Source organism: Seriola dumerili, unplaced genomic scaffold (assembly GCF_002260705.1).
Source record: "Seriola dumerili isolate Sdu_G_001 unplaced genomic scaffold, Sdu_1.0 BDQW01000025.1, whole genome shotgun sequence".
NCBI classification, from domain to species: domain Eukaryota; kingdom Metazoa; phylum Chordata; class Actinopteri; order Carangiformes; family Carangidae; genus Seriola; species Seriola dumerili.
Window position 1 is genome coordinate 16,399,704 of NW_019174280.1, and position 21,307 is coordinate 16,421,010.

Genomic DNA, 21,307 nt, shown 5'->3' on the forward strand with positions numbered 1-21,307 from the left:
TATGCATAGGTGAGCACTGCTGAGTGGCGATCATGAATAATTCTGCCGTCAGTTCAGTTTGGGCTGTGGACAGTTTTCACATGAAGCTTTCTAATAAGCTGTCACCCACCTCAGTCTGCTCAGCTGACACTGCCATGTGACATTTCAGTGGCCTCGGATGAGCTGCATGCACATAAAGTGTTCCCCTGTCACCTTTCCCTCCCCGCAGGTCCAACCTCACACCAGTGGAGGTTGGCTGTCAATCAGATGTTTCCAGGCCATTCAGCGTGAAATGATAATGCTCCTGGGTACTCTTTTTTTATTTTTTCATGACTGCCATAGATGTTGTGACTTTTCATGAGCACATTTAAAGAAAAACAGGTCCACTGTAGATGATGTTTTACAAATATGCCACAAAACCTGCATTCAATGATTGGTTCACTAAAAAAAAAAAACTGCTAGGTTAAAAATAATCCAACCTTAAACTCACCACTGGGTAACTATGGGCTAACATGCTCTGGGCTGGTTTGACCCAACTGCTGGGTTTTACCATTTAACCCAGAATGCTACGTATTTGTTTCATTGCCTTGATACTTTCATTATCATTATTATTATTCTTTTTATGAGAATAATAATAATAATATGTTACATAACAATTGTTGTGTACTTAATAATAATTGCATTTAATAAGTGCATCTTATGCCCAAGGCAATAAATGTGCTGTAACGGTTGACTGATTTTGTAAATACTCATCCATGTTGGTCCCCACTTGTTAATTACACATCAACTACTTTGTGTTGCAAAATGCCATTTAAGTTATAAGGCTTATTTTGTGGAAGCATCAAATTGCAAAAAACAAATACTGCAAGCATTGCAAGAACATTTCAAAATATGGCCAAAGGCAAATATGTGAAAAGCAAACTAATTAAATTTGTATTCAAACTCAGTCTTTGTTAACTAAATGAAAATGTTATTTTGAAATACTAGTTTGGACAAATAATTTTATTATTGGTAACTTATGTTGATATTGCCATTAACACTAATACACCCGCACAGCTATTTTGCACACACCAGATCTTACAGGCATGTTCAGATAATTTGTAGTGAATACATTTCATCATTTGGAAGCTCCTATTCATGATTACAGAGGACCCAATGAACACCCCTTGTGCTAATTAGAAGGGCTGTAGGTAAAACACCAGACCCATTTCTGATTTCTGGAGCTCAGCCAGAGTGACCATTAGGTTCTTGGTCACTTCTCTTATCAATACCCTTAATACCCTCGTGCTGGGTTTTTCAATTCATGAGGAATTCATTGTTTGCCGACTTTACATAGGCTGTTTGAATGACATATGTTTGGAACTGCAACAATGCAAGGAAAGAAAAGCAGAGAGAAATCAGAGGAGACATAACCCATAACAGCGGGGATACTAAAGACTGGACACAGGTAGGTCAACTTCAGCCAAACTTCATCTATAAGTTTCTCAGTACTAAGGCAAAAGTTATATTTACCAACCGTGTTAGATAAGTCTGAAATACAGTCTAATTTCAAAAACATCTAGGCTGTTTTACAGTTGTTACTTTTGAAATAGATTATGACATATTACCATAAGAAATACTGAAGCTTACCTGGTGTCATGTCGTCTAGCACTAAGTGCCGTTTCCCTCTCGTTGGGCCTATGTGAGGATTCTGTCCCAGGCCAGTTTTCAAAAGGTTTTCCCACTGCCACAGGATAAAGCTTCTGGAAGTCTAAAAACAACTGATTACTTTCTAAAGGCACTATAGGGTCGTGTCAGCAGTGGTGGCAGTGTGTAAAGCTGTTTTTCTATCCATCTTCCAGACCAAAGTTAGCAGCTAATGCTAATAGCACTGTAATGCTAATGTTGTTCTATGCTAGCCTTGTAATGTCCAAGAGTTGGTAGCTAAAGCTAGCCATGTAATATTCAGAGGTTAGGAGAGCTAAAGCTATCTTTGTAACTGCAAGGCCCAAAATTTAGCAGCTTATGTTAGTCTAATACTAATGATATCCTTGAAATTTCCAAGGTAGCAATTAATGCAAGCCTTATAATGTCCAAACTGTAGACGTTTAGCAGCTAATGCTGGCCAAACTTTAAGATAGCAGCTAATTCTAGCCTTATACTGTTGGATTAATGTTATTGGCACTAAACTACTTAGATGCATGCTACCCTTATATAAGGTAGTGGCTAATATTACTAACATGTTTTCATGTTCGTCATGTTAGCTAATGTTACTGGCAATCCTGTAATGTAGGTTTATGCTAGCCTTGTAATGTCCAAGACTTAGCAGCTAAAGCTAGCCTTGTAATATTCAGAGGTTAGGAGACCTAAAGCTATCTTTGTAACTGCAAGGACCAAAAGTTAGCAGCTAATGCTAGCCTTATATTATCCAAATCATAATCTTTAGCGCTGGAAACTGTTAGTATGACAGGTTTTTTGTGGTTAGCATTGTGATTTGTTACATTTACCATCACTATATTTGGCTAAATACAAACAGGTCTACAATACTTTATTGGTTTAATCTGAGAACCTTCATCCTACATACTCACCATGGATTCCTGGAGTTACTGAAGGGGGTGGCAGCCAAACACTTCCCTACTTTATGCTCTTGCTGATGTCATCAATGATGTCATGGGTCATACCATGACTGTGGGGATGGTTATAAGTTAAATATATTGTGCTCATAATTATTTTTCTGATTTGACGCATTTACAAAATTATAATTTATGTCTTGTGTGTACTGTTAATTTTGACTGACAAATGTAATTTTTTGTCATTCATCTTTTTAGATGAAATAGACGAGGTGCCCCGGAGAGAAGTTTGGTTCTGTCCAGGCTGGCTGTTCAGTAGAGAAACAGACTATATAAGCAGTTGTTCTTGCTCAGCTGAGAAAGAAGGATATCTGCGCAGAGGTGAGTGTTATGGTCATCTTGTACTTCCTAATCCAGCTGACTTTGGATTTACCTTGATGTGACAACAAAAGTTAGTGATGGCAAAGTGAAGCTTTCCTAAACAGCGAAACTGTCAACACAGTTATATTGAAACATGGTACATTACTTGAAGCTTATCAAATCAGACCTCAATGAGGACATCTGCTGGTCAATGTGAGGATAGGCGCTGTGTTGCAAAATGTCACAACCAACCAACACATGAATCTCCTTGTAGCAAAAATGAATGAATTGATAGATGAATGCAAATGAATTAATGAATAAATAAATTGATACATAAATAAATAAACCTGTTCCACTGCATATTCCAAAAAATGGAAAAACAATAAAGATAACATTTTGCATTGTGGATTTGGACAATTTCTCTTTTGTAAACAAGTAAAACCCATGAATTGAGGAAGTGTCTCAGATCCTGTTTGTGATATTCATGGACAGGTGAGGAGTGCGTTTCCAACCTCAATGAGGCTTACCCATTGTATAAAGACACAAAGGTTTGATAAATAAGATGATCTCCAGAGGGCTAAATCTTAATATTTTTGTATGACTCCACTTACCTTTTTCCAATATTCAAGCAAAAAAAAATCAGTTATACAGAAGAAATATGAAGAGTAAATGGGCATTCTGATATTGAGGGTGAACTCTGTCCATTTTTAGGTTCTAACATGTTTTGCACACGATTACTCACACATGAATGCTAATTAGCAGATTTACAATTGTCCATATTCATGCTCCCGAGAGGATAAACCATTTAAACATTTTTCTAGGAATGGCAACGTGTATCTGTTGCCCAGTTGGTACACCACTTTGGTCCAGACCAAACAAGAATAGGTCAAAACTTATGGTCAATGTAAGAAATTGAGGATGTAGCTAAAAACTGTTGCGGAGCTGCTGTAAACAACTGGCATTGTCGCATTATATTTGCATTCTGCCTAGTCCCAACTGGTTTCAACACTTTGTCTGTTTGATTCTCTCCTACTCTCTCTGCTATACATATACAGTATTTTTAATATAGCTGAATTACCAGTAAAGCTTTATTGTCCCCTCAGAATGAATCCTAATGACTTTGGTGAACCCCTGACTTCTCACTTAAACACTATTATGCTGTGGGTTGAAATACCAATTGCAATATCTGGGGCTTTAGACTTAATATTATGGTGATATACATTTAATTTTATACTTTTGCATCCCTTGTAGTGTAGCTATAAAAAGTCTGCTTTTTTAAGTCCCACCACTGTCCCGCTGCAGTAAAATTATCTAGCACTCAAACCAGCCTAATTCCCATGTATATTCATTACAGGTATGTCCTAATTCTACAAGGTGGATACATGGGAAATCTAGTCACAAGAGCAAGCTCAGTTTTTTGCATTCATGACAGCATCTAAGTAGAGTTATGATAGCTAAATGTTAAGTGGTGGGAGCCAAGAGGTTTTACTGCTGTCTGCAGTGAGAAGTGAGATGAGACACTTCACAAAGAGTCACTGAGCAGACGACTCCTTGTTCTCATCAGCTGTCTGGGAAGTCACCAAAAATCCTGTTTAGCACACCAGAGTGATACAAGGAGAATAACTCATAAAAAACCTATTTCTGCAGCAAAGAAAATCTGTGTGATATCTTGCTTTCCTCTGATTTTTAGTGTGTCCAGTACCAAAGAGGATTAAAGGTAGTTGCGGGTAGTGCAGATGTCACAAAAGCAAGTAATTTCTGTGTCTTTCTTTCAGGTTCTTGTGATAGCTTAGCTTATACTGCAATACACATGCCTAAATAAATATAATTTCTTTTGTGATTATTGACCTTTTATGTGTAGATTTCAAAAAGCTACACTTACTAAAAAGCATAAAGGGGCAGCATCCTCATGAAAATTGGAGTGCATGTTCTAATTTCAAGCAGTGAGAGGCCACAGAGGGGAAACTTTAGTGTGGTCCCACTCTCAAATGATGATGGTCCATAGCTGGTGTTTGACTCCCCCTGCTGTTCATCCATGAGGCCTATCATGTTGCCTTCACAGTCCCCTCGTAAACTGCTGATCTGCATTTTATTAAAGGGTCAGGATCTGGTGGGGATGTAATCCTGTTCCAGAACCGTCATAATACATCAATTAACTGTTATTAATTTGACAAATTTTTCAAATCAAGTAGTGTTAGTGTATAGTTAAGTAGTGATGTCAATCACTAGCAAGTCGCCTTGGATAAAAGCATTTGCCAAACGAGTAGATGTAAATGTAAGCTAAATGTAATATAGTGTCGTAGGGATGACCCGGAAGTTAGCATCACCCTGGTTCCCTCTGCAAAAAACCCATTGGGATTCTTACATTGCCTTTTCGATTATTGCAACAACAAAAAAAAAGCTGTGACAAACAAGTTTATGATACTACCCGTTTTGTTCAGCAGCATAATCTTCAAAAATGAACACCACTGTGATTTTTGAAGTCTAAATATAATTGCCACAAGTGAAAAAGTTATGTTAGGCTATAAAATAACTACACCACGGTCGCATGACTTACACATCACCACTAGTAAACTTCCTACTTGGGTTAGGCAGTTTGATTTAGCGCACTTACTTCTTCCTCTCCTTTCATCTTACAGCGTTAGTAATAGTTTGCAGAAGTGCGAGTGTTTACAAAACGAGGCTGTAAAAGCGGACTGGTGAGTGGATTGGTTTTCATGTTCGGCATGATGACGTTTAACGTACGAACGAAAACCTCCGTAGTCTCACTGAGCCACTTGTTAGCAACCAGCCTTTTTAATACACGTAAAGGCTTAAGGAAGAAATCACAACTGTGGTATTTACTAGGGGACGTCATTATTCTGGTAGCGTTTAACCACTGGTGCACCTGCGCACGTGTTGTTTTTGGCTACAATAGTTGAACTCAGTTGGCGTTACGTGCACCATGGCAGCCGTAACCAGGAAAGGTGATGTCTGTAAGTAAAGGCGACAATAACGTGCAGCGCAAGATATGTGGCGTTAAACTTGCATATAATTTTCTCTTGACAGCCAAACAGTAGGCTTGGTCGGAAAGGTCCGTGTCCGACTGGAAACACAAGCGGAATGTTAAGCTTGTGTTTCCAGTCGGACACGGACCTCTAGTATTCCGTTTTTTACGGTAAAAATATATTTATATTTACAAAATTATATGCAATTAAGCCATGGGACACAAGCCAGCACAACAATTGAGCAAATGGAGCACAACAATACACATTAACACAAAGCTTTAACAAAAGGTGTAAATAAAAGTACAGTTTTCATATCCTTGAGTTTTTTGGAGAACATTTAGGGTTAGATTGAGAGACGGGGATGAGAGGCTGGATTGTGTGAACTCATGTATGTAGTATCTGGCCATAAAAAAACGATTAAATATTCACTTTCATCTGTATTGTGGTACATAATTATTTTATTTGCTCATTTCCGGCAGGACCTGAAGGCAGCACGTGTTTTGCGCAGCAGTCACCTGACTGGGCTGTCATGTGGCGTTTACAGGCAGAGGAGATCCCTCGGAGAGAGAGTGAGAATAACAACCTGGGTCTCTTCAAACAAAAAAAGCAGCTTGGTGGTCGTCTGTTCCTGGTTTGTTTGTCCCGTTTGCACGTCCAGCATGGCTTGGACAAAATACCAGCTTTTCCTTGCGGGACTTATGCTCACGACGGGCTCTATCAACACATTATCTGCAAAGTGAGTAAATTTGATTATGTTTTTCCATTGGTGGCATGTGTTTATAGTTAAACTTAATTAACTTTAGGAGAATTGGCCAGTAACAGTGCGCTAAAAACAGTTGGTAGACGATGTTTAACTCAAAATGTGAATGCCCGTTTCCTTTATTAGCCAAATCATTAACAAACTAATCGAGGTAGTTTGTTTATTACGCTTTTGTTACGAATTTATTGTAGTATGTAAATGTTAATTCATTTGCAATTCAGTTACAGCTACTATAGCCATTAGCAGGTAACATTAGCTGGTAAATAAAAAGCTAACGCTGTGTCAGGTAGTTAGCTTTACAGACGGCTAATGTAATGTTCTTATGAATGATGCAGCTGAAGCTAATTTTTTGGGGGGACAGACGTTTCAGCAGTATCCACAGACATTGTCGGATTTCTGTCAGGAAGCAACTGTTAACGGGATGTACAGACTGTTTGTATAGACTTAGCTAAGGCCAAATGTTACTACGATTTCACTTCTCCTAAATAATCTGGCTCTGCAGCGGCGTAATGCCATTATCAAGAGCTATGTGTGTTTAACAAACCTGTTGTGCTGGGACATGACTCAGGTATTCATGACCTGTCAGAGGTTAAGTGATAGACTAGTTCAGCCTTCTTTAGCTCGCATGAAGGAGTGCAACTAACCATTTGCTTTCATTATCGATTGGTCTTTAAATTTATCTAGACACCGTAAAACAAAAGAAATACCCCTCAGACCTCAAAGAGAAGTCTGTAGATTACTTGTTTTATCTGATAAACAACACAAAACCCAAAGATTTTCAATATACAGCAATATTAAACAGTGAAAAGCAGCAAATCCTCACATTTGAGATACTGCAGACTGCCAATCTGTTAAATGATTCCTCCTGGAATGAGACTTAACAACAATTACTCAGTTATTAAAATTGTTGCCTGTTCATTGTCTATAAAGCAACTGATCTTTTAAACCCCAATATAAGTCGTCATATATTCAAGTAACATTATTTTTTATATCGATTAATGTATTTATATGCTTCTTTTCATTGCTTGATTTGTCATTTGGTCTTTAAAGCATCAGAAAATGGTAATAAATGACCAACACAACTTGTTTTGTCCAACCAACAGTCCTAAAGCTAAATATATTCAATTTGTATATTATACTAAACAGAGGGAAGCTAAAAATCTTCATATTTAGGTAATGGAATGAGAGAATATTGTCTTTTATTTTTATTTATTTATTTATTTTTTTGGTTGATGAATATCTTTGCACTTTCACGATAGTAAGAGGTTTGCCATTGTAGTGAAACAAGAAATTCAGCTTCTTTTACTTCTCTAATCTATGAAGTCAGGTCTCTGTTGCTTGACACACACATTTACATTTGCGGGTTTTCTGAGCTAAACAAAACTCAAAACTGCAATGTATCCCATTTTGAACACACTGTTCGTGTTAATGTGTCAGACAAAACAAGCTGTGTCTTGTTGCTCACAGAAGAGCACAGAAACAAACAGGTAAAGTTTCACGGCAGCCACCTGAAACCGGCCTCGTCACAGCGCTGCCTCACTGGTTTTAAAGCCCTACAGTTTAGATTGGTCACAGCATATAATTTGATAGTTTTGGTGCCTCTTTCTTTTCATGGAACCATGCACCATGTAAAGACATTTAATCCAAAAGGTATTAACCACAAATAAAGAGGATAGTCATAGCAGATTTGGATCACTCAGCAACAGGCCCACTCTAGTTTCCTTGGTGTATTGATGAGCTCACAAGATGCTGCGTTTAAGGAAGTGCTGTGTCATCAGCTTTAATGATTTTTCCCTTGTCATGCATTTTGAATCAGACAGGACGCTCACATGCCGATCATGCTTCCTCTGACTGTCTGACTATAAAGGCTTATACCTAAACACTCATTAACTTCACAAGCCACTTCATCAGGTCTTTTTGTCTGACTGTACAGTTTTTTACTTGACTCAATGTTTTATGTAAGGGCACAATAAAACAAGTGTACCCTCAATGAACTCAGTGAGAGGAGAAGTAGAGCTCTACACGGCTGAGTCTTTCAGGTGGTTGCTGGTAAAACACAGAGATAATATGAAAGAAAACAAAATAAGAGAGGAAAACTCTCTTAAAACTCAGTGCTAGACCCACATAATAATTTAAACATGTTGAAATAAGTGAATGGAAACAAAGTCAGCAGAGCTGGGTTGTGATGTATAGGGCTGCAACTTAGTTATTTTTATCCCAATTAATCTACTTACTTTTTCTCAATTAATCAATTACTTTTTTGTTTATGAAATGTCAGAAAATTGTGTTTATTGTATTTTCCCACACACCACGGTGATGTATTCAAAGGTTTATTGGTTTTTCATGGATTTATTGCCACATTATTATATGAAGTTTCTCTCACTTCACTAATTGATTAATCAACTAATTTGTGCAGTTCTAGCTCAATGTTGTCAGTGTGTTTGACTTTGTAGAATATCCATAATTAAACTCTAATAATGTCTTCGTGTCCGACAGATGGGCTGATATGTTCACAGCGAAGGGTTGCCATGATGACCCTGACCATGGATTCTCCCATCCATTTGTCCAGGTAAAAAGTGGCAGTATTGTTTCAGACTTTACTTTCACTCAGCACCACACTGGACAAAGAGGTCTGAGTATTTAACCTTGATTCTTTCTTGGTACCAACAAAAAGGAGTCTGTCGCAGTTATCAACCACTGTCAAGTATCGAAAACTGGCATCAAACGCCTGACCCAATGTGTAACTTATTTTTTGATCAGAGGAGGTGTGAGAATTTTTATTTAGGCAAAGTGATGACACAGCTGCTTGTGTGAAATATTTGTCTTCTTTTACTAAGTGGGAAAAAAAGGATTTGACTTGTTTGTATGTCTCAATTTAGGGTATTAAAAAAAAAAAAAGTCTTGTTATCAGCACAGGTATTGTATCAGCGTTGTTACTGAAAAATATCTGATGATACCCAGCCCTGTTAACCAGAAGCCACAGATATGCACGATTATGTCTTTGCACTTGAATGCAACATATTAAATATATTTTTTGGCAATAAGTGAAAACAAATCAATATATTTGTTCAATTTTCTACCAGAAGTAAAATCAAACCAGTAACTGATTTCCAAAGTCAGTAAGTGAATTGATATCTGTTTGCCGTCTCTGTCTGTGTCACTGTCTCTCTCCTACTCTACCTGTCCAGGCAGTGGGTATGTTCCTGGGGGAGTTCAGCTGTCTTGCAGTCTTCTACATCTTGCTTTGCCATGACAGACGTAGACCGGAGCCCATGATGAACCCAGGCCAGAGCTTCAACCCTCTCCTCTTCTTAGCTCCTGCCATGTGTGACATGACGGCCACTTCCATCATGTATGTTGGTAAGTGACAAATGTCCGTTTCTTGAATAGGTAGAAAACACTGGCCACCTCCTTATTGAAATTGCTCAGATGTTTTTTTTTTTATGGTATAAGCATGAGCTTTTGCAAGCCTGTGTCCTGATCTGCCCCTCAAAGGTCAAATGTAATGACTCATAAGTCCCATTGGTGAAGCCGCTCAATAAAGATTATCTGCTTTTTTTTCCTGCCTTTCGTCAGGAAGACAGATAATTCAGTCAAAGATAACAAAGTTGTTTTTCTCAGTGTCATTTTTGTAATAAATTGGGCAGTTTGAATTGTTTCTTCTTGTGTCTTGGAAAGAAAAGCATGTATTTTAGATCATGAATATACAAATGAACTCATGGCATTGTTAATGAATCAGCTGCACTGATCAACTTCTGTCCTTCATGTATCTGTCCTAATAAAACCTTTATTTATTTATTTTTTTTTTTTTCGGTTTCCAGCCCTGAGCATGACGAGTGCCTCCAGCTTCCAGATGCTGCGTGGAGCTGTTATCATCTTCACAGGTCTGCTTTCTGTGGCTTTTCTGGGGCGTCGCCTGTTAGTCAGCCAGTGGATCGGCATCCTCATCACCATCCTGGGCCTGGTGATAGTGGGCCTCGCCGACTTCTTCAGCGGCCACAGCGGCGACTCGCACAAACTCAGTGACATCATCACAGGTAAGGTGGATTTTTTTTTTTTTTTTAATATCATGTGCTTTATTTTCTGCAGTAATTAACTGTGTATTCATTCCAGTGTGTTGCAGGATAACAGCAAGACGAGTAAAACCAATGAAACAAAGTGTAGCCATATTGTTGGCTAAATATTTTCTACAGTTTTTCTACTTAACTTATATGTGCAAGTGCTACCTGAAACTATATAGAAAATTCTGCATCACTGTTTGTTTGTTTTTTTTCATCCCAAAACATGCAATGTGTCATTAGCACTGAAATAACCACTTCTCCCTTTGGTCCTGCAGGAGACCTTCTGATCATCATGGCTCAGGTCATTGTTTCAGTGCAGATGGTCCTGGAAGAAAAGTTTGTCTACAAACACGACGTCCATCCTCTTCGTGCAGTTGGTACTGAAGGTACAGCAGTCGTTCATCCAGTTGTTACATGAACACAAGTAGAATGAGCCAAAGTCCTGAGTTGTCAATGTTAGAAGAAGTCAATGATGAGGAATGCAAAGGTCAAACATCAACAAACAACAACAACAACAACAACAGATAGACCAGTTTATCAGTTTTCCAACAAATACCAGTCACGGTCTCAGAAGAAATATCTATAATAGAGTACTGTACAGTTGACTGGACATTTGAATATATATGAATATTTATGAATATTTAGCCACATGGCATCTACAATGAATTTATATTTAACTATATATTTTGCCCATTTTATTCTTCTGTGGCATTTGTATTACAAGGGGTCACAAGATCTGAGGGGTGTAATCACAAAACGAGAAGAAAGCAGAAGAAACATATTTCTGATAAGCAAAGTTGTTGATTTATTTTTTTAGACTTTCCTCTTATCTTCGCTTTTGCTTTGTGAATAACTACATTAACTGTAAGATAAATCACTGTTTAGTTGGACTGGTCACACACTGCAAGTAGATTTTAAGCGCTCACAATTCAAGTACACGTCAGATGGAGTGTGGCTTTCTATTTCCAGGTTTCTTTGGTTTCTTCGTCCTGTCGCTGCTGCTCATCCCCATGTATTTCATTCCTGTGGGCGACTTCAGCGGCAACCCTCGACAGGTGCTGGAGGACGCGCTGGACGCCTTCTGTCAGATCGGACACCAGCCTCTCATCCTGTTAGCGTTGCTGGGCAACACGGTCAGCATCGCCTTCTTCAACTTCGCAGGGATCAGCGTCACCAAAGAGATCAGCGCCACCACCCGCATGGTGCTGGACAGCCTGCGTACGCTGGTCATCTGGGTGGTGAGCCTGGCGCTGCACTGGGAGCAATTTCACGGCCTGCAGGTCCTGGGCTTCTTGGTCCTGCTGCTGGGCACGGCGCTCTACAACGGACTGCACCGCCCCCTGCTGGCCAGGTTACCGTGCTGCGCCGGCATGGTGGAAGTAGAGGAAGAGAGCAGCCCAGGAGAAAGAGAGAGACTGCTGAACGACGGCAGGGTGCAGGCCGGTGACGAGAGCTAAAACTTGTTTATGGTCGACACACTCAGCACAGACGGCAACCCAGTGTACTGGACTGTCTGTCAAAAACACTGCACCTTTCAGGAATGCTGTCTGTTTTTAAATAGTTTTTCTTTTTTGTTCACACCTCAGATTTCAACTGACCTCACACAATTTTTTCACATGAGAGTGTGGAAGTTTTTTTTTTTTTTTTTTAAATAGTTCAGCATTTTAAGAAAATGCACTTGTTCACTTTCTTGACAAGTGTTAGATGAGAAGATCGATACCATCAGAACGTGTCATTTTATTACAGGATGTAACACTTATGTCACTATGTTGGTGAGCTAAAGAGAGAGACAGATTTTATTACCCTTGGATAAGGCCGTTTCCGCCTGTGTCCAGTCTTTATGCTATGCTAAGCTAACCAGCTGGTGACTGTAACTTCATACTTCCGGCACATAAGAGAGGTATCGGTCATGTCAGCTAACTCTCAGCAAGACAGAAAATATGAACATTTCCCAAAATGTCAAACAAACAGATGGTAGAGGGGCTGTCTGATGGAGCTTTAATAAGGTTTTCTTTTAGGGATTCCTTTAATTTAGATATGAGTTTTTATGTCTTTCAGAAACAAAACAAAATAATATATAGCCAACATCAACATTTGCTCCCTGACCCTCTCCTCTGTTTTTTATTTTTAGAAATAGAACTTGAACTGAATAATTTTTTTGTGTTTTTACAGCTGTATCACTAAAGCAAAGGTTTATAAAAAAACAAACAAAAAAAAAACACAACAAGATCAGATGTTTTATGCAGATTATTAACAGTTGGCTTATTGTCACTTTGTTTCTGATATTGATTTAATGTCTGTACAAATTGTCCTGTATGCAAATTTTTATGTCTGGTGATCTATTTTAAGAATGGGTTTTATTTTTTTAAATGTTGCTGACTGTGCAGTATGACTGTGCCAAAGTGTTTCCAGTGTGCAGATTGTACACTGAATGCCAATTCACTGCAGAGGCACTACAGAGATAGGTCTGGTAATCAAACTGCAGAGCCACTTTGTTACATGATCTCAGTTTAGTTGATACAGAATCAAGTGTATGCAGGAAAGCAGTTTGAAAGGAATATGTCTGTATATTTGCTCTCAGGCCCTGACATGTATCAAAAAGTCAGAGCTCCTACACCACGTGATCTGCACTTGAATTGTAAATCCTGCTTCTCCTTCTCTTTTGAGTTATCTAAGGCACTGGCTGTAACGTACAGTAAGAAAAAAAAAAAAGGGAACTGTCATTAAATCACACTTGTTGAATGGTGCAATGGCATTTTTACTCAGGCCTGTGTTGGCCTGCAGAAAACTAGTCAGTGGATGTAATATAGTCAGAAAGAGAGGGTAAAAAAAAAAACATCTGAAACAAGTTTAGAAGTCTTCAAACCTGTTTGTTCTGCATCATTATCGCTATGAAATTGTGCTTAGAGCTGAAACAACTAGTCCATCAACAGAAAGTTCATATTTCTGATAATCAGTCGATCATTACGGTTGTTTACCCAAGAAAAAAATTAAGCTTCTCAAATGTGTTTTATCTTTTCAAATTGAATCTTTAGTACGTTTTAGTTGGACAAATGAGATCGACAAATAATGAAAATATTCCTAAATTGTGTTTTTAGGCCTCAGCAGTTGCCGCTCATTGCAGGTTTATAAGGCTCTCATACTTTTGGTATTAGAAGGATGAAAAAGGAGAGAAATTTACATTAATGATAAATGTTGATACAACGAACGATAATAAGACCAATTTGTACTGAAATTGTGTCAAATGTCTGAGGCTGAAGTGAAGAAAAAAAGTGAAAGGTCAGCCGACGGGTCAGATGTCACTAACACCAGCAGCTGACACCTGCCTCGACTTCCTGAGTCAACCCAACATCCTCCCTGAAGACCGCTCTCACACTTTAATGGAGGTCAAAGGTTGAACCCAGGAGTCCCCTGAGATCTGTACATATGACCCCGTCCAACTCCAGGAACAGGAGGAAGGTAAAACTTGTGAATACACACACACGCACAGATTTATGTTAATTAACCACATGAACACATCGATTATGAAACAAATTAATGTCAGTTGATAACCAGCAGCTATTAATTACTTAAGTTGTACATTAGTCTCTACTGTCATTTCAATTAAATGTGTACAAGGTTAATATTTTCACAAACAAATATCAGTTGATTCTAATCTGTATTATCAGATTATGTTGGTTTATGGTGTAATTATTTATCCTTTTTTATTTTAGTGGATTTTTTAACAATACATTGAATGTAGTCAGAGCAAATAACCACAGTCACTCACAACAGGATATATATATATTTGATGCTTTCAAAATAAATTATGTTTTGTCTTGATAGCTTTCTTATTATGAGAATAAGAAATAACACTAGTGTATATATTCATGTGCTCTGGAAAAACAGGTGAACATGGTTTGGATTTTTAGTTCATGTCGCCTCCACAGTGAGCTACTGTACATGCAGAATAGGTAGACTGAATACAAAACAAATTTTTGCATTTTATTTATTTATTTCTGTAGTCTGGTTTTTCAGAGTAATTCAGACTGATGTTAATGAGAGCCCTTTATTTTCATATTTACTCTGCTGGCAGCGAAGCAGCCTGTGGCCGCTAGATGGCAGCGTTTTGCTAAACAATGAAAGCCAGCTCTTCAGCGCGTGCTGCTGGGTTTCGTCACAGACGTCACAGTATGTTGTCTACAGTACAGTAACAGTAAGGTCATAAAACACAATGACTCCACTGTAAATATACACGTATGTAGCCTATTTGAAATAACCATAAATAAGCTCTAAAGTGAATACAGAGCAGGATGCAGTGCCTTGTGGAAAAGCAGCATCAGCAGCCCTAAATAACCCTAAACGACATGTAAGAAATATCTGCTTCATGAAATATGTTGGTAGGATCGACAGTATCTGTGAGTTAATACACAGTATATTAAATGTCAGAGTAAAGTAGAGTAATTCTCTATAACGTCAATACTTGATCATCTACCACAGACGACCATATTGAATTATTATAAAGAAAAATATAACGATTTATTCTCCCTTTGAATTACATTTTTTTGTCTTTTTAAGTTGGCTACATTTAAACTAAATTAGACTCCGTTTGAGGGAAATGTGTTTATGGTGCAGCTGGCTCGAGATCCACAGCCTCTGACCTTAAACACAGAATAACAAAATAATAATCATCCGAAGCAAAAGACGCTCCTGGGACAGCGTGGAAAAACTTCCAGTAGCTGGTTTCTGGACAAATTTGTCCTCCTCCCCTGAGACAAATAAACTATAGATAGATAGATAGATAGATAGATAGATAGATAGATAGATAGATAGATAGATAGATAGATAGATAGTTTCTATTCTATTTTTCATCCATTTCAATGGATGTCTTTTTCCACTCAGAATAAATAGAGACACATATAATCGGATATATACAGTATATAAAGGACTATGTACCGGACTGTGTAACTTCATGGAGTTCTCAGTGGAAACCTCTCTGCTGCTGTTTGGAGTTCCTCTGCTGATGAATCGTGTTCTCCGTCTTATTTTTCCACCGCTGCGTCGATTTGGCCGAGGATGTGAACTATTAAAGCTGCAGGCTGAGATACTCTGCTCTGCATCACCCTGACTGTCCTCGATGCGTCTGCAGACACTTTTTTTTTTTTTTTTTTTTTTTTTTTTTACGTGAAGTCATTTTGAACCTGCAAACGCTTAAGAGATCGATTTTGTCGCTGTTAGGTCGCATGTTTTGAACCAGGTATTCAATTTTTTTTCGATCAAGTGTAAATAATTATCCGGCCTCCAAAGTAAGGTATTCTGCATGAGTAAAATGTATTTATTGCTGCAAAGTCCTCAGTTATCAAGGCAAAATCGACAAAAAAAATGAGAAGAATTAGAAACTGACTCTTTGCATCAGATTTCCGCTTCATAAAAAATAGATATTTCAAACATATCTGACCTATTTTTTTATTTTTTTCTTGCAGTGGTTTATGCTCCTCATGGCAGCTTGCCACCCCTCTGGAGAAGCAGCATTAGGCCCTAATGGTTTGTTATTATGACCTTTTGTGTTTCCATTAGTCTCCTACAGTATTTAGCTCAGAGCTCCCAGTATGTGTGATTTAACCGTGTGTTACATTTGGACACACTGGAGCTGTAGAGGGCCCTGGACCTCTGAACAAGAGGCGACTTTAATCTGTTGTAATGTAAACGGATGGTTTTGCTCAAAGGCACTGAGTCACCATCATATTTAAAAGCTTCCCCTTAGGTTGTTTACAGCAGAGGGCAGCCTGGGCTGAGTGTGATTAGTCTACCACTCCAATGTCCAGCTAATGACCACTTAATGTTTTAAACTGTGACTGTGCAGAGCAAAGAGCAAAAGCCCCACTACCACAAAAGGAAACAGGGGGGCTCTGATGGGATTTATTCTCCTTATTCTCATTCATTCAGACGGTCTGAGTCTGTGGACTCATTTTATTCTGTGGTGGAGTTAAACAAAAGTGCTCTCCTGTGAATTATGTGCAAAGAGAAGCAGAAAGCTGCAATGAGAGTTTACAAATCAACACCTGTCATTGTTTCCTTGAGGCTGAGGAATCAACAGCATTTAATTTTCAATAAACATCAGTATCAAAAAATGATAGAAAATGATAGGAAGTTTTGTTTTCCTGATTTGGACACATCGGGCTGTAAATCATTTATCGGTCTATTTATCTTTCTATACTCGTGATTATGAAATTTGAAGGTTATGTTTTCTGTTTTGTTGTTTTTCTTTTTCAATATAAGCAGTTGATGCATTTCCTCAGCACTGACTGCATCGGAAAATAAAAGTCAGCAGCTCAAGATCTTCATAAGGCGACAAAAACATCCTGCTAGTCTATTTATTCCTAATCATCTTATCCAGCAGTTTATGTGCAAATCAAATTACCTGCAAATAAGCCAGTTGGAGAAGCTGGAATCATTAAATGCATGAAAAAAATTATTATCAAAATGTTTTGATTTTATTATATTCTGTCATAAAACAATCTACTCATAATTCTTTTTCTCACATGTTCACCCTGAAAACACACATACACAAAAAAAACAGGGTCAAAATAACATGGACATACAGAAAATGAACAAAATAGAATAAATTATAAACAGCATATTAAAAAGAGATGAAATGAAAGCATGACACAAGATAAAAACACTCAAAGTTAAAATAACTTATTTCCATAGTGGACCCGGCCCAGAATCATGATAACAGCACAGACGGCAAAGCAGGTGCCTGTAAATTTTCTGTCAATCAGCTGATCATCATCAAAATGAAAACTACATTTGTAAATAAATAAATAAATAAATAAATAAGCGAACAGGAGGAAAAAAGATTTAGTCACTGGGGGGAGCTGCTTGTACATTTAGTGCCTTCACATGCTCATTAATGTTTTACATAATATCTGCGGGAATAATCAGGATCCAGTTTAACTGCAGTCACATCCTCTTGATATGGAAAACGTATACATGTCATAAGTACATGCTGTGACGCTGTCTGGGCCTGTAAACACTTAGATTAATTGATCATTTTATATTTTTACATAATTATAATTCACTGTAGTTTTCATGATTCACCAGGAAATTTGAGAACAATATAAACACATTGTTGTGGTGTACTAAGTGCTGTACCAAGTACTTGTACTTTACTTGAGTATTTCCATTACATGCTACTTTATACTTATATGGAAATATTGTAATTTTACTGCACTACATTTAGCTTTAGCAATGAGTTATTTTGTATATGAAGATTTACCTCTTTTGCAAGGTATTAATGTATTATTATTTCATTTCTTTAATCTCTTAATCTATATTTTATTCATTTAATTCAAATAGTTTGTTATCTGTTTCTTACTCTTAGCCTCTGTTACTTTAACATGTGAATTTCTCCTCAGGGATCAAGAAAGCCTTATCTTATCTTATCTTATCTTATCTTATCTTATCTTATCTTATCTTATCTTATCTTATCTTATCTTATCTTATCTTATCTTATCTTATCTTATCATCTTATCTCTCACAAAAAAATGATTTAAATTTGAACATAAAATACAATACATTAGCCTATACAGCAGTTAAAATTAGCTCCACCTTGACCAAGTGCAACTATAAAATGCTACTTACCTATTAACCTGAAAGTTGTAATGATTAAGTAATAAACTATATAATAATATAACACTTACAGAAGCCGATTTACTTTTAATCGTTAAAGTACATTTTGCTGATAATACTTCTGTACTTTCACTTAAGCATGATGTTTAATGTGGGACTTTTACTTATAATTAAGTATTTTATATTTTGGTATTGCCACGTTTACTGAGGCAAAGAATCTAAAACTTCCTCTGTCCACAATAATGCTTAATGTGAGCAAAGCTGAGATCATTAAACAAAGATGTTTGTAATTTGTTTCAGATTTTACAGTTAAGAACCTGCACAAAGTCGTGTTTCATTAACAAACGCACAAAGAAGAACAAGACGGATCACAGACGCAGGCAGTCACTGTCAGACATCGAACCTCCTACATGCAAATGAAGTATCATCCGAGTTCATCTCAACCTCAGGGAGAGTTCAGTGTTTGAGATATATTGGATGTATTCAGGGTCACATAAACGAGACAGTCTTGTTTTGAATTGACTTTAGACACATCCCTCAGTTCTTTTTTCTCTCTGCTCTCTCTGTGGAAATGATGGCAGAGTGCCATACAGAAGGCTGTGTACAATGGCCCAGGTCCCATTAAATCTGCGAAAGTTCCTTCCTGAGGCAAACATTGCCAGAAATAGTAATCTTGGCTTGAGCTGGAGTCTTACAGAGGGGAGCAATAATTCTCGGTGTAATAATGGAAATCATTTAATTCTGTCCAGCGGCCTCAGATCCAGCAGGGCTGCAGTTTGAGGTGCTCATTCAGTTTTCCTCCGCCTGATAAGGCTTCCTGAAAAACACACAGCGAGCAATCAGGCGACAACAATGGGCTCCGTCAGACGCTTTAAACCTCAGGTAGTCAACAGCGCACAGCAGCACGGCTTTGTTTTCATCTACAATGACTCATAAATGCTTTGACATTTTGTTTTCATGTTGTTTGTTCGAGCTCTGATTAGCAGAGTGTATGAACTGGCAATCTGTAAGGTTAGCTGCTGCCTCCTCTGACATAATTAAGCAACTCATCAGTCATGAGGGTTTTATCTGACTATGGAATTTTTAGATAATTAGTCTTTTTTTATCTGGAAGTGCAATGTTACTCATTAACTGAAAATGATGAACACATTTCATGCATGGCAGAAATGTTCCCAAACATGTTTTTGCCTTGTGTATGTTTTTTCAGAGACTATAGCAATGGTGGAAGAAGTTCTCTGCTCCTTTTATTCAAGTAAAAGTACAATGCAGCGATGTCCAAATACTCTGCTGTGAGTGAAAGGAATTAAATCTTGCATTTGAAATCAGATTCAAAAAGTATTAAGAGGTAAATGTACTTGAGATGTACTTCTGCAGAGGAGTGTCCCCGGGTTCCCAACCTGGGGCTTGGGTCCCTCCAATGCTGGGTCACAGGATGAATCTGAAGGATCATGATGTCATTAATGGTAAAAGGAAAATAAAAAAACAAAAGTTCTGCTACACTTTTTTTTTTTGCAATTCTTTTGCAATTTGTAGCATTTTATTGGGTTGATTTTAAATCCTTGGCCCTAAAACAGTGATATAAATGAAACCTGTTGGAAGTTTAGAGGGGAAATGTCTCTTTGGTGGAGCTGCTACATGACAACAGGCCCCAGTGAGAGAACTCACAAGACAAAAAGACTGTCACTGCTTTAATCTTTAACGATGCATCCTACTTTAAAACTTTATCATATGTTTTTTTTATATATATTATTTTTCAACCTGAAAAGTAACTGGTAAAAAAAAAGCACCATATTCCCATTAAGATAAAATGGAGTAGATGTAAAAAAAAAATTTTTTTAAAAATAGCATAAAATAGTAATACTCAAAAGTACAAGTTCTTCAGTATCGTAATTAAATACAACACACAAATAAATGTGCTTTCACTGCTGTAATGTTGTGCATGAAAGTGCCTTTTCTGTGTAGGGACAATAATACTGGAAACACCCATTCATGAAATCTTACAACAGCCTGTTTGACAAGGATGATGTTCTGTTTCCAGACAGAAAATGCTTTTTCAGGATTGATAGCGACCGACTCTTTCTGTTTCTGAAGACAGGCTCAAGCCTCAAGCACGTTCAACCGCTTAACTAGAGACAGGAATCGCTGGCACTGGCAGTAATCCCACCTGCCATCATTTATACAGCTCCGCGGAGGACTGGTTTGGAAAAGGGAAATAAAGGTGAATAATAGAATCCAGCAGGGCTCTGGCTGCAAAAGTAATATTTCATTTCTTTTACAGGTGATTACTGGATCAAATGTGTGCCTTTTAGAAATATTCAATTTTCAGACCTCAGCCTTTAAAACAGTTGCAATAATATAAGGCCAGAAGAAAGTTTCAGATTTATTCCTATGTGTGTTAAACAGCTATACGTGTGATGCAGGTTTCAGTGCAGTGAAAGGTTTATGCTCTGGCTCTCTCCTTTTAAGAGCATGCATTAAAAAAAAAAAGTGCTGGGTGCATTATAAACATTTTACGTATTAAAAGATGAAAATAACAAGAATAAAACATTAACTGCATGAAAAAGTCACTGCACAGTGAAAAGTATCCGTGGTCACTGCTATAAATTCTGATGTTGTCATGTGCAGAGTTACTTTCTGCATCGTCCTGCAGAGAGATTATCTGTCCGAGCTGTGGAGGCTTTCTCTCTCTCTGAACATTCTGTGTGAGAAAGTTTCAGCCGCTCTTGCATTTCTATTAATACTGAAGGAGATTATAAATCAGAGATATAAGCAGAGAACCTGCAGCCTTTAGAGCAGGAAACAATAAACAGTTTTCTTCATTATTGTCAGTCCATGTGATAACACATGGGGTTGGCTCATCAGGGCGACAAGAAGCAGTTTGTAAATCGTCTCGTTGTATTTATTTAAATACTGTGCATGTGTTTGGACACTCAGAGTCAGTCATGTGAAGAGGCTAGTGCACGGTTAATGTGCCTTTGCTCCAGCACAAACATAATATGA

General features: G+C 37.8%; 1 protein-coding gene across 1 annotated transcript; it reads left to right on the forward strand.

Moving 5' to 3' along the window:
• The first annotated feature begins 5,547 nt into the window (after window positions 1-5,547).
• Window positions 5,548-13,438, forward strand: slc35f6 (solute carrier family 35 member F6). The gene is made up of 7 exons (XM_022763988.1): window positions 5,548-5,587; window positions 6,355-6,611; window positions 9,132-9,204; window positions 9,824-9,995; window positions 10,457-10,672; window positions 10,972-11,082; window positions 11,666-13,438. The coding sequence occupies exons 2-7, from the start codon at window positions 6,535-6,537 to the stop codon at window positions 12,151-12,153; spliced, it is 1,137 nt and encodes a 378-aa protein (XP_022619709.1). The 5' UTR covers window positions 5,548-5,587; window positions 6,355-6,534; the 3' UTR covers window positions 12,154-13,438.
• Window positions 13,439-21,307: the final 7,869 nt, after the last annotated feature.

Bases quoted from the DNA above. Each gene is read 5' to 3' on its own strand.
- slc35f6 (XM_022763988.1), top strand. From the start codon at position 6,535: ATGGCTTGGACAAAATACCAGCTTTTCCTTGCGGGACTTATGCTCACG. The intron at 9,996-10,456 runs GTAAGTGACAAA...TTCGGTTTCCAG, and splicing joins CACTTCCATCATGTATGTTG to CCCTGAGCATGACGAGTGCC. The intron at 11,083-11,665 runs GTACAGCAGTCG...TTCTATTTCCAG, and splicing joins TCGTGCAGTTGGTACTGAAG to GTTTCTTTGGTTTCTTCGTC.